Consider the following 12,663-nt stretch of genomic DNA (forward strand, 5'->3'; position numbering starts at 1 on the left):
AAGTTTACTGTGCGAAGATGGACTCGGGCGTTAAAACCTGAGCCGCTTAAACAATATACATGGAAAAAGAAACAAACAAATTTCATTCAATGAAAATTAAAAAAACTAAACATAACAAAAAAAAAATGCCCTGTATGATCAATTATAACTTAGTATGCACAAAAATTAGTTACATTAATGTTTTATTGGAAACTAATATAGTAACTACTTAAACTTGTAACAAAAAATATGGTTAGTTTGTTTATGGTTCTAAAAAATACTTACTAGGAATTCGTCAAATCATGTTATTGAAGGTATCGTGTTCAAACATACATTTGGTAAACTAACTGAGGTTTATTAAACTTAATACAAAGAGTTCATTTTTTTTAAACAACAAAAAAATAAATTAAGAAGAGTTTTTTGCTTACTAATATACTAATAGGCTACTAATCTGACGCATACACAAATCACTTAATAAAATAGTGCGTTCTCTTTATAAACAATATACTGGTGTTAAATTATATTGGTTTATATTATAGGCTGACAGTAATCATAATAGAGTTGTATTGTAAATAGCTTTTAAAAGGAAAAACTAAGGGTAAATATTCAGAAAGAGCCACAAACTTATAAAAGCTTATTCACTTTAAATATTTTTTAAGCAATCTATTACACCCCTTTGCTACAAATGTTTTTGAAAAGCAATCTTCTTTGATTACCAAAACATTTGTTCTTAAATTTTGGTTTTCCTTTTATCAGTAAAATGTCAACATTTTATAATATTTTTTGTAATAGCTTAGAGAATTACTTAATATTTCTAAGTTTACTTTAAATAAATTTAAGTAAGTGAACTCATTAACCTTAGCTAATTATTGCTTAGTAGATATAAGAGTTAAATTTTAAGTTTATTATAGTATTACGTTTTAACGCATCAAAACATTATTTACTTGTTTCGAATTCTTTCAAAACTGTTTAAACTTATGCGTGGGAAATTTAAAAAACAAAAGAAAAATGGTTGTATGCCAAATGAAAGTACTAAAAGTAAAGTAGTAAATAATGTTTGACTTTTTTACTCGAGTATAAATATGATTTATTAAATTGTATTAAATCTGTACAAAAAGCAGAGGTTTTGTTTTAATTCTAATACAGTTTCTATAAGCTGCTAAGGTGTGCGTAACGTCCTGATATTCCGCAAATAAATAAATACTTTGGCTGCCAAAACTAATTTATAAAAAATTAGGATTTTATTGCATTATAAAGCACAATTACTGTAAGACAACAAAAATAGAGAAATCTAAACAAAGCAACACGTATTTCCAAAACGAAGATACTTGAGCAACAAAACGAAAACAGAATCATTTCTTGCAGTGGCCACATTTGCAATCTAGGTATCTCAGGAAGTCTCCATTGTAATCCCAAGTGAGCTCTTCCTCCTCTTCAATGTCAAATTTGGCAAAAAAAGCAATCCTGCTAAACTTGGACTCCTTGTCAGTGTTCACGTGAATCAACTGCATGTTCGGTTTGCAAGAATGATTGAAAAACCTCGCTTCGTTTCCGACAACGGTTGGATCAATGGTAAACCCGGAATCATTTCCTTTCAGATCGGTTATATTAAAGAAGTACCCATATTCCAAATATTCATAAATTTTTTTGCGCTTTTCGTGTTCATCCTCTTTTATGATTTCTCCGCAATACTCTGATATGTAAGTGCCTTTTCTAATTTTTTTAATTGTTTTGACGCCCCAGCCTTTATCCAAGGTTTTAAAAAGACAAAGCTTGCAGTTGCTTACTTTTTGCACAACTCGATTGAGACATTTTGTTTCGTCACAACTACAGCTGGAATCACATTCAAAAAGCAAATTATCAATCCTAACAATTCTGACTCTTCCGTCTAATTCATAACTGTTTTCGAGATTGAGGCAGCATTCAACGGGTTTCTTGTTTCTCCCTTCATCGGGTCCGATTAGGCAGTTATTGTTAGAATTACATGACTTAATATATAATTTATCATTTTGAGTTGTTTTCGGAAATGCATCTACACCTGGGTAATTTTTGCCTCATTCTAAATAAAACGGTAATTCTTCATTATCGACTTCGTTTTCAATTTCAAAATCACTCTGTGGTTCTAATGCAGCATTCATTTTATCCTTTACCTCTTTAAAATGATTTTTAATATTGTACTTTTCAATTTCGTAATCAGAAGTAAACTTAAACGTTTTCTCTTCATTTCTATATTTATACTTTGGGGCGCCAAACAAGCTCATCTTTTCAAAAGCCTCTTCAAAACCAATGTCGTCTCTTAAAAGATCTTTCTCTTGGTTCTTGTCAGTGCAGTACAGTAGATACTTTTTCTTGTAGTCTTTCAGAAAATTTTCAAGTAAGTTTTTAAGATCTTCATTGCGAAAAAAATCACGTTTTTTCCACTCACAACTGCTCTCAGAAAATCCTTTCCACTTGACTCTAAACTGCAAGCTCCCATCCTTAAATGTGTAGTCAGAGATGTATTCTACGACTTTCTCCTTACTGCTGGATGTTCTCTCAGGTGTTGCACTGGTGGGCGAAAAGTCTTTACGAATTAAATATTGAGGGAACATTGAAACTGGTATCTCGGCAATTCTATTTGACTTTTTATCTTGCATCACGATAAAAAATAGCTGTGAAAAAGTATTTGTAAAATTAAAAATAAAACTAAGGTTAAATTATTTCTCTAGTAGTATATAATTTATATCAACAAAATTTATAATAGAAGAAGTTATTTTATTAAATATATTTACGACGCAGTAAATGTAGTTTAGTTTTGTACCCATTATATATGTAAAAAATGTTTAAGTTTAAAGCCTAAACAATAACTTTAATAATTCTATACAGTTTTACTATATCATACATAAAACTGTTTTCTATAGAAAAAATGTTGTAGATTGTTATAAATAAAAATTATTGTGATTTTGTATTTCGAAATAATTTAACTTTGATCAAAATATTGTTAACTTAGAAAAATAACACAGATAACACAGATAAAGTTTTTTGGTAATATTTTAGAATGTGATATTATTTTTTTTATATTGATTGGACATAGTATAATTGTTGATTACAATCAGATTATGGTACAATCAGATTATGCTCGTAAATGAGTGAACTAAATACTAAATTTTTATAACTATTAACATGATGTAAGTAACACAGTTTGTGTTATTTATTTTAAATCTAACAAAACGGTAAGTTAAAAAAAAACCATAAAGATAGTTTATAATTCATACAGATAATGGTCTAGTAAACTTTAACTACAAGTACAGCTGTTAAGCAACTTTTAGGGTTAAGTAATTTTAGTGTCAATACAATAAAATATCTTAAGTAAAGTTAATAAATAAAAACTTAAATTAAAATAAATAGCTATACACGTTGTTATTATGCTATAAACGTATCCCTATCTATAATTGAACTATCAACAATTGATTAACAGTTTAAAGAACAACCTGTTTGCACAACAACATTTTGTTATAATAAATAAAAAGTTAATTTCAACTATGTAAGTTTTTTTTCTGAGAATGCTTTAAAACTTGTTGTTCACGAGTTACGTTGAAAAAAAATGTTAATAAAATAGATTGTTGCATATAAATCTGAAATATTTAACTTAAATGGAGTCAGGTTGTAGTTATAAAATGAGTTAAGTAAAAGTAAATGTGTAGTTTTTAAATTTTTTGTTACTTATTTAATTGTTGATTTTAATTTTATTTTATCGAATTTTAAGAAAAAATTACTTAATTAATAAAAATTTAAAAATTTATACGTTTGGTCAACTTCAATTTTTTTTACGTAATTTTAACTTCTAAAAATATTGTTTACTTTTAAGTTTTTTTCTAAAAAAAAAATTACCTTAAATGGTTCTGAAAAAAGGTTGTGTAAACTGAGTTGTATTAGAGTAAACAATAAGTTACAAAATTTTTTTCCATGTACACAAATATGAACTCCAAAAAACTATTTGGTTCATTTATTAAAAAATATTTTTTTTTAACAATAAGTAAGTTTGTAGGTAACTTAAATTATACTTTTTCTTAAACAGCTCTTTTACTTAAGACTTAGGGGTAGGTTTAAAATTTGCACGAGCGTAAAAAATTACACGAGGACTCAAAATTGCACGAAGATATTTGGTATGAAGACACTTTTGCTCAGTGGGTCAATTTTAGGGACATTATTGCACAGGTTGTATTTTTTTTTTGTTTTCTTACAAATTTTCAATTTTTTAATTTTTACTATGACTGTTACCACTTACCCATACCCTCGGCCGGTATCTTATTCTTATTTTTTTTTGCTCTTTTTTTATTTACACTATCACTGTTACCCCTAAATCTTATCTTCGGTCAAAATTTGTGCAATCTAAAATGGTGCACCCCAAGGCTTAAATAAGCGCCGCTAGAAGAAGAAAACATGTAAACATTTTATCTGTTAATTAATCAATTATTATATATCAATAAATTAATCAGTTAATTCCGCTTCTATTATGATAAAATTTTAATATTTGGTTTACTTTTACAACAGTATGTTACATATACCGTTTAGGTCTTAAAGACTACTTAAACTTCATTACTCCAGCATATATTAAAAATCATTAGTCCTAATGTATAATGTTAAATGAAATTTATAGTTAAAACGACTTTATGTACTTATATTCAGTGATTACTTTCTGTAATAAACAGAGATATTTACACAAAAACTACGACATAACGAAAAGAAACAAAAGCAACAAACATAAATGAAAAGGCAGTATACTCTTGTGTTTCTGGCTGGTGCCTGTATCAGTCTTCTTGCTGAATTGGTGCTAACTTGATGCCGATCGTGACATTTCCCAAATGTTATGTGTAAGAGTTTTTGCTGATACTTGTACAAGAAAACTTTAAGCAATACAGCCTACATAGTTTAAAATAATCTGAAATAAAATTTGCCTTTAACTTTTTTATTAAACAATAAAATATTACTCGACACTAATTATTTTTTAAGAAAAGTTTTTAAAAAAATTTAAATTAGTATAGTATCCAACTTCTAAGTAAACATAAAAGTAAACTAATTTAGCTGAATTTTTAGTTGTCTCTAATCAAAAAAATATTATTTAAAAAATGCAATAAGCAAATATACAAGTAACTAAAAAGCCTTTTAATTAAAAATAACATATAAATTTGTATATTGGTTTATTTTACTTTTAAAACTTATCTTTTGATAATATTTACAGGTTATTTTTTTCAAACCAAATCTAAGATTTTCTATTAAAGTACTTAAGTAGAACTTAATATTTAAATATGTAGTTCAAAACTTGTAGTTTTTTATATGATAAAAATAAAAACTTTATTTATTATCAAAATTAAATATAAAAAAGCATAAAACTTTTGTTAAAAAACTTTTAACTACAAATTATTGAAAAATCTAAAAACTTTAAAAATCATGAAAAAGCATTTTTTAAAAGAAATTGTTTATCATTTATAATCTGTTAGTCTTTCTAGTTTACGTAAGTTACCTGAAATCCAAAAAAATAAGTCAACCTTTCTCTATTTAAGCGTCATACTTTATAGAACAAGATAATAATTATTACTACTGTCACTAATGTTTAACACGGTGCATAAGTTTTCTTTTGTCGTCGAAATTTTAAAAAATTGAATTCAAAAACATTAAATAAAATTCAAGTTTTTTTTAAATCATCTATGATACAGTTTTTTTTTTTTAATTTTGATTTTTTTAACTTACTTTGTAAGTTATACTCTTCTAAGAAAATTGATTAAACACAAGTTCGACAAGGTTCTAACTTTATAACTTATTCAGCGGTTAATTTTTCACTTATAGCCTTGAAGTATCTTACAAAAATTATAGTTACAACTTAGAATGTAGTTTTTAGTCCGTAATATAAAGTTTTTTGTATTTGAATATTCCAATTGTAGAGGTTTACTTTTTAAAGTTTGCTTATGTTAGAATTATCATAATCACGTCAATTACAATAAGGTCCAACTTTTATACAGTTATAACTGCTTACTTTAAAAATCCAACAAAGAAGATTACAAAAATTTGCAATGTAAACGATTAAGTAAATTATATATGATTTAAACGTCTGTTAAAGTAGGTTAAAAAAAAAGTATGATGAAAATAAATAGAAATTATGTGTAGGATAAAAAATTAAAAAAATTAGGTAAAAAAGGTAAATCTAAATTCTGCTAAGTTATTACTAAAATAAAATCTATACTAAAAATATTTTTTACGTAACACATAAAAAGCATTAAGTTTTATTGTAACTTAAAATAATTATATTTATTTTTATTATTTTACTTACTTTGCTTTAATAAATAGATAAATAAAAGAAACAATTAAAATTGGTTAGAAACAATCAGGTTAGAAATAATCGGGTTAGAAATGATCGGGTTAGAAATGATCGGGTTAGAAGTGATCGAGTTAGAAGTGATCGGGTTAGAAATTATCGGGTTAGAAGTGATCGGGTTAAAAATGATAGCGGGTTAGAAGTGATCGACTCCCATTAAAATCTCCGACTAAGTTTGTATGCTTTTAAAGTAATAACTTTACACAATAGGTGCATTTGTTTGAATTAAAAGTTATTTAGTTGTGTTTACAATCAAACACTTCTTTATTAAAAAAAATATAAATATCAGAAAAACATTTTTTTTACAGATGTATTGTATAACCAAAAATTTTGTTATGATTGTTAGTAAACTTTTAAAAGATGAATGATAAGCTAAGGTTATTTAACTATTATACATTTTCATGTACAATAGATGTTCCAGAGTCTGGATTTGTTGTAACTTACACTAGAAGTTCTAGAGTCTGGAGTTGTTGTAACTTACGCTAGAAATTCTACAGTCTAAAGTTGTGTAACTAACACTAGATATTCTAGAGTCCGTTACGAAAATTAAAAAAGGTCTCGTTTTATCTAAAACTACAAGTGCAGCCCGCAAAAACTTTTATTTTCAAAGACCGATTTGACAACTAAATACCTAACGACCCTTGCGAAGAAGCGATGTTCTTATTTTAAATTTAAGTCTAATACTAGTCAACAACTTATTAACAAAGATAGTTTTTTTTATTAAAAAACTTTTTATTTGAAATAAACTATGATTTTCTTTACTTCCTAAATTTCAGGATCAACTTCCTAAAATTAAGCTAGCCGATTATTTTTATTTTAATTGAGCAAAATAAAAAAAAAATATCCAAAATTACGTATATTTATCTATAAAAGCGACAGTTCTCTTTTATACGAAAGTAAATAAAGAAATACATAAAAGTAATACTAAACCAAGCTATTAATGATTATAACTAAAACATTTTGACGCAAAAAACCAATATTAGTTAATTAAAGCTATGTTAACTACAACCGACTTGATGAAGTGCTTAATTCTCTAGCCTAAATAAGTTTTCAGGATATTTCTAATTAAACTTTCTAATCAGCTTCATAACTTAACAGCAAGGGCGTCGCGTTGGGTGGTGCATTGCAGAATAATAGCTTAAAGATCTTTAAGAAAATTTTAAGTATCAGTAACTTTAAAGTTATTATATAGTTAATGTATAAAAATTTATTACTCATTATGTAACCTAGAAAGACTGTACATAGCAAACGCTAATAAAAGAAAAATCGTTGATAAGAGAAATGAACTAAATTTAGAATGCTTTTAGTACCCTGGGCCTAGGGAATATTTTAAATTACTTTTAATCGCATTAACTTGGTTTTTTTTTTCGTTTTAATTTATTTTTTGTTTTTATTTATGTTTGTATTTTGTGTATACATATGTTTTAAGTTACAATCTTTTGATAAAAACACTATTTTTTCTAAAAATTACAAATAAATTCTAATATAAACATTTTTCAAAGCTCAATATAAAACATATTCTTTTACGAGGGTTACATAGTCTCGAATATTTTTTTCATAATTTTTTTTCTTGGGTCCAAACTTTAGACCAAGTTATTTTCCATATCTTATGAAAAACTTAAAAACTTTTAAAGGTGCCCCACTCAAAAATTCAAGTCCCAATCAGGTGGATTTTTTAAAGTTTAAGACAAAAGAACGTTCTTTAGAATATTAAAAAGTTCAAAGTTAACTAAAAAGGTATATAAATTAAATGGGTCAAAGTTTTAGACATTTTTGAAAACTGTAATAAAAGCTATTCGGGTCAAAGTAACCTTCGTATTTTTATTTTCTGTTTCATCACACAGTATATTTCTGTTTTTTTAGCTTTTGTTAGCGTCTGATGAACTGCTCTGCAGAGAAACGACATAACGCAATAAAAGTTAGACAACAAATTAGTATAAGTAACTACTTATCATTACAAATTAAGATTGTTTAGTTTTTAATAAACTATAAGATGACTGAAGTAAGAGTATTTATTATAATATTAATTAGTGGTTAACAATTCTATATTTAACAATTAAACGTTAATTTACAGAAAAAAAAATTGGATTTGTAAATTTAATCTATGATTTTTATAAAAGCAATTGGAAAATATACACTCAAGTTTCTTTATATGTTCTATTAAATGAACAGTTTAATATAAATTCTAAAAAGCTTAACATCTGTACTTGGACTTAAAGTTTAATGAACAACTGTCTGTATCAGTAACTACCGAGTCTATTGTATTTCAATTAACATCTGTGTTAGTGTTTTTAAAAAATAAATATAAATATTAAAATGATAATAAATACAAACTGTGTTACTTTCTGCAAGCATAATCTAATTACATGGGTGTAATTAAAAACTGTTCAAAGACATAAAGAAATTATATCACCAATATAAAATAGACAAAATCTCAAAAAGCTTGCAGAGTTAACTATGTTTAATCTTAACTAAATATTTTTTGCACAAACCTTGATGTTCGAAACTTTGAAACTTAAATTATTTTGCTTTGTAATTAACTATGACATTTATTTATGTTAACAATTTTATGACGTTAGAACATTAAAAACTATATGTGATCATTTAAGTTATTAACCAGGCATAAAAGTTAAAAATTTTTACATTAATAATGGTATACAGATAAAATGCAACTAAATGCTTTGAAAATATTTTTATGTTAACTTTCTATTTTTTAAAGGTGTTCTTTTAAATTATTTGCTTTATAAAAAAAGTTAATTTTTCTTAGTTTGTTTTTACTTTACAAAAAATAATTTCAACAGCTGTTTTTTTATCATTGATGTCATTTAGAAGATCAACAAGAATTGCGAACAAACCTGTGAAAATATGGAATAACAATTTTACTCGTGAAAAGTTGACTCCTGCAACACCTAAACAAAAATCCAGCAGTAAGGAGAAAGTCGTTGAATACATTTCTGATAACCAATTTGAAAATGGGAGCTTGCAGTTTAGAGTCAAGTGGAAAGGATTTCCTGAGAGCAGTTGCGATTGGAAAAATCGTAATTTTTTTCGCAATGAAGATCTTAAAAATTTACTTCAAAATTTTCTGAAAGACTACAAGAAGAAGTATCTGCTGGACTGCACTGACAAGAAGCATGAGAAAGATCTTTTAAGAGACGACATTGGTTTTAAAGAGGCATTTGCAAAAATGAGCTTATTTGGTGCCCCAAAGTATAAATATAGAAACAAAGAGAAAACGTTTAAGTTTACTTCTGATTACGAAATTAAAAAGTATAAAGCAAAAGAGCTTTTGAAAAAGGAAAAAGTCAAAATGAACACTTCATTGGAACCAAGGTTTAATTTTGAAATTGAAAATGAAGTCGACGATAAATAATTACCGTTATATTTATTATGGAGCATAGATTATCCAGGTCTAGATAAATTTCCAAAATCAGCTGAAAATGAAGAACTTAGGCCGTGTAAATGCAAAAATAACTGCTCAATCGAACCCGTAGAAGGAATAAAAAAGAAACGCGTTAAATGCTGCTTCTATCCTGAAAATCATTACAAATTTGACGGACGAGTAAAGCTTGTTAGTAACAAATATATGCTTAAGGAATGCAATTCCAGCTGTCAGTGTGACAAAGCAAAATGTCTCAATCGAGTTGTGCAACAATGAAGCAACTGCAAGCTTTGTCTTTTTAGAACCTTGGATAGAGGCTGGGGCGTCAAAACAAAGGAAAAAATTAGAAAAGGTACTTACATATCGGAGTATTGCGGCGAAATCATAAATGAAGATGAATATGAAAGACGCCAAAAGAAGTATGAAAATTTGAAGAATAGTTAATCTCTTATAATACTTGATGACGAACAAAAACCTTCCGGCTTTACCATCGATCCAACCGTTAGCGGAAACGAAGCGAGGTTTTTCAACATTTCTTTTAAATAGAACATGCTGTACATCGAAGTGAACACTGACAAGAAGTCAATGTTTAGTAGGTTGGCATTTTTCGCCAAATTTGACATTAAAAAGGAGGAAGAGCTCACTTGGAATTACGGATGGGGGAAAGCTATAGTGTGCAAATGTGGCCACTGCGAAAAATGATTTATTTACGTTTATTTGATTATCAAACCTATTTTGTTATTTTCGTTACTTTGTATAAAATGTCTTTTTTGTTGTCTCCATGGTGTTTTGTTTAGCATTAAAATCCTTGCTTGTTAAAGTTTTGATATTTTGCTAGTTAGAACTTAACTTATTTATATAAAAAAAATCTGAATAATCACTCTAAAGCGCCTTGTAGAAACTAAAAACAACGAGTTGACTATACAGTCTTAAGACAAGTTTGTATAAATACAGCTATAGTAAAGAGAGTGACTATCTAACATTAGGTTTTACATCTTCAGTCAAAATTAATTTATATAAAATTAAATTTAAAGTCTGAGCAAATTTTTTAGTGATAAACAAATTCTAGTATCAAAATAATGTTTCAATTGCTGATCAAATGCTCCCTTTTATACATTGAAACTTAATACCTGACATTATTGTTCCATTAACAATTACCTTTGATATATTTTAGAGTATGATAAACTATAATAATAATATTATTTATACTCTTGTACTATAACAATAATTTACATTCTATATATACATATTACATCTCACTAGTGTTAACACGCTTCTATTAAAATTTTATAGCTGACTTATGAACAACATGCTAGATAAACGAAAATACTTATAAAATAATAGTTTTTATTTATTATAAATCGAACTTTCAAGAGTAAAGGGTTCGGTGACTTAAGTAGATAGGTTTTTATGAATATTATTGGCTGCTAGGAAATATAAAATACTATTCACAATTTCTTGACAATTAAAAATGTTTTTTTTAATAAGTTGTAGTTGTCTTTAAATTTTACACTCAGTTTTATTTCAAGTTTGTAGAATTATAATAGAATTACAACTCTAAATTAATTTAGTTAAGCCCCTATAAAGGAAGATTTTTTCATCTGTATACTGACCATAGTAGATGAAGTCTTATTTTATTTATTGGTTTATCTATGCATCAGAGCAATAGAGTATTAACACCTGAATATAAAAAAATATATATGCATTTTCTTTGTTATTATAAGCATTTTTTAAATTAAACTTTTATAAAACTTAGTTTGTTTAAGAGATATAAGTTTGAAAGATATTTGAAAAACTTTTTGGTTACCCGGTTTGAGGATTCCTTAATGATTACTTATAAAAACTTAGGTAAAATATAAATATTTTTATTTCATGTTTAAGAATTGTGTGTTTACTAATTTAGATCTGCATATAGTTTTTTTTTGTATTCATTAAATATAAATATTATATCAAAAAAAATTCACGTTAAAGTATTTGTCAAATTTAGTAGGTTTAGTTTTTATATCACGGGTCGAAGAATTTCGTTTTTCCGGCCGCATTTGCTGGTGTTTTTTGACCCCTATTTTAGGATTTTTTTTTTAAATTACTTATTCTATTTTTTTTATTTCGAATCTTCTTTTGAAACCTCAAATTTATACTATATTCAACTTTAAATTTAAAAATGAAAATAATCAATATATCTTAAACATAAACTTATTTTCTTAGAATTGTTTTAGAAGGAATTTTAATTATTAAAAAATGAGCAACTTTAAAACAAAATTAATTTGTTTGTTTTAAAATCATTGAGTGATTTATTTTATGAAAGATAAACCCCTGTTTAAAACTTTTGCTTTTTTATCTAAGCTTAACTTTATCCACTCTTCTTTGATGGTATTAGATTTCACTGGTTTGATATTAAACCATTGTATATTATTAGTATTAAGCTTTAGATCTTAATAATTTACTCATGCTCACAAGAATCAGCATTTGGTGGTCGCGGACCATTTTTCTGGAATGAAAATATTCGGGGATATAAATTATAATTTTTACTCCAAAGTAATAAGTAAAAATTTTAAATTTTCCGTAAGTTGTACTAAAAACCTTTTTTTTTTTATATATAACCCCCAAAAATCTAATGTATGTTTTTATTTTTCCGCAAACAGACACAATTTACCTTTCAAGCACCGCATCCCATTTATAATTAAGTGTGTTTAAAGGCCGCAGTTTGCTGACCTATGAGCTAAAACCTTCTGGATAAAAGTTTTTCAAACTTATAATTTGCTCCTTTGCGTTTTTTAAAGTTATTTTTCTCTATTTTCTCTGCAAATAACTAACAAAGAAAATAAAAGCAAATGATAAACTAAAGCTAATACCAGCTTCTTTACTTCAAAATGCTAAGATTTTAACCTATAGAGCTGATTCAAACTTTTTGCAAGTATGTATAGTAAATTATTTTAATTTAAAAAAGACT

At 26.4% G+C, this 12,663-nt stretch overlaps 1 protein-coding gene across 1 annotated transcript; it reads right to left on the minus strand.

Moving 5' to 3' along the window:
* Positions 1-1,331: 1,331 nt before the first annotated feature.
* LOC145835361 (histone-lysine N-methyltransferase SUV39H2-like) lies at positions 1,332-2,615 on the minus strand. The gene is made up of 2 exons (XM_082942925.1): positions 2,070-2,615; positions 1,332-1,967 (listed from the first exon to the last, which is right to left on the minus strand). Exons 1-2 carry the CDS (start codon positions 2,613-2,615, stop codon positions 1,332-1,334), a joined length of 1,182 nt encoding a protein of 393 aa, XP_082799051.1.
* Positions 2,616-12,663: the final 10,048 nt, after the last annotated feature.

This window comes from Thalia democratica, chromosome 1 (genome assembly GCF_965202585.1).
Source record: "Thalia democratica chromosome 1, ktThaDemo2.hap1.1, whole genome shotgun sequence".
Lineage (NCBI taxonomy): Eukaryota > Metazoa > Chordata > Thaliacea > Salpida > Salpidae > Thalia > Thalia democratica.

Bases quoted from the DNA above. Each gene is read 5' to 3' on its own strand.
- LOC145835361 (XM_082942925.1), bottom strand. From the start codon at position 2,615: ATGCAAGATAAAAAGTCAAATAGAATTGCCGAGATACCAGTTTCAATG. The intron at 1,968-2,069 runs GTCGATAATGAA...TTATATATTAAG, and splicing joins ATTTTGAAATTGAAAACGAA to TCATGTAATTCTAACAATAA.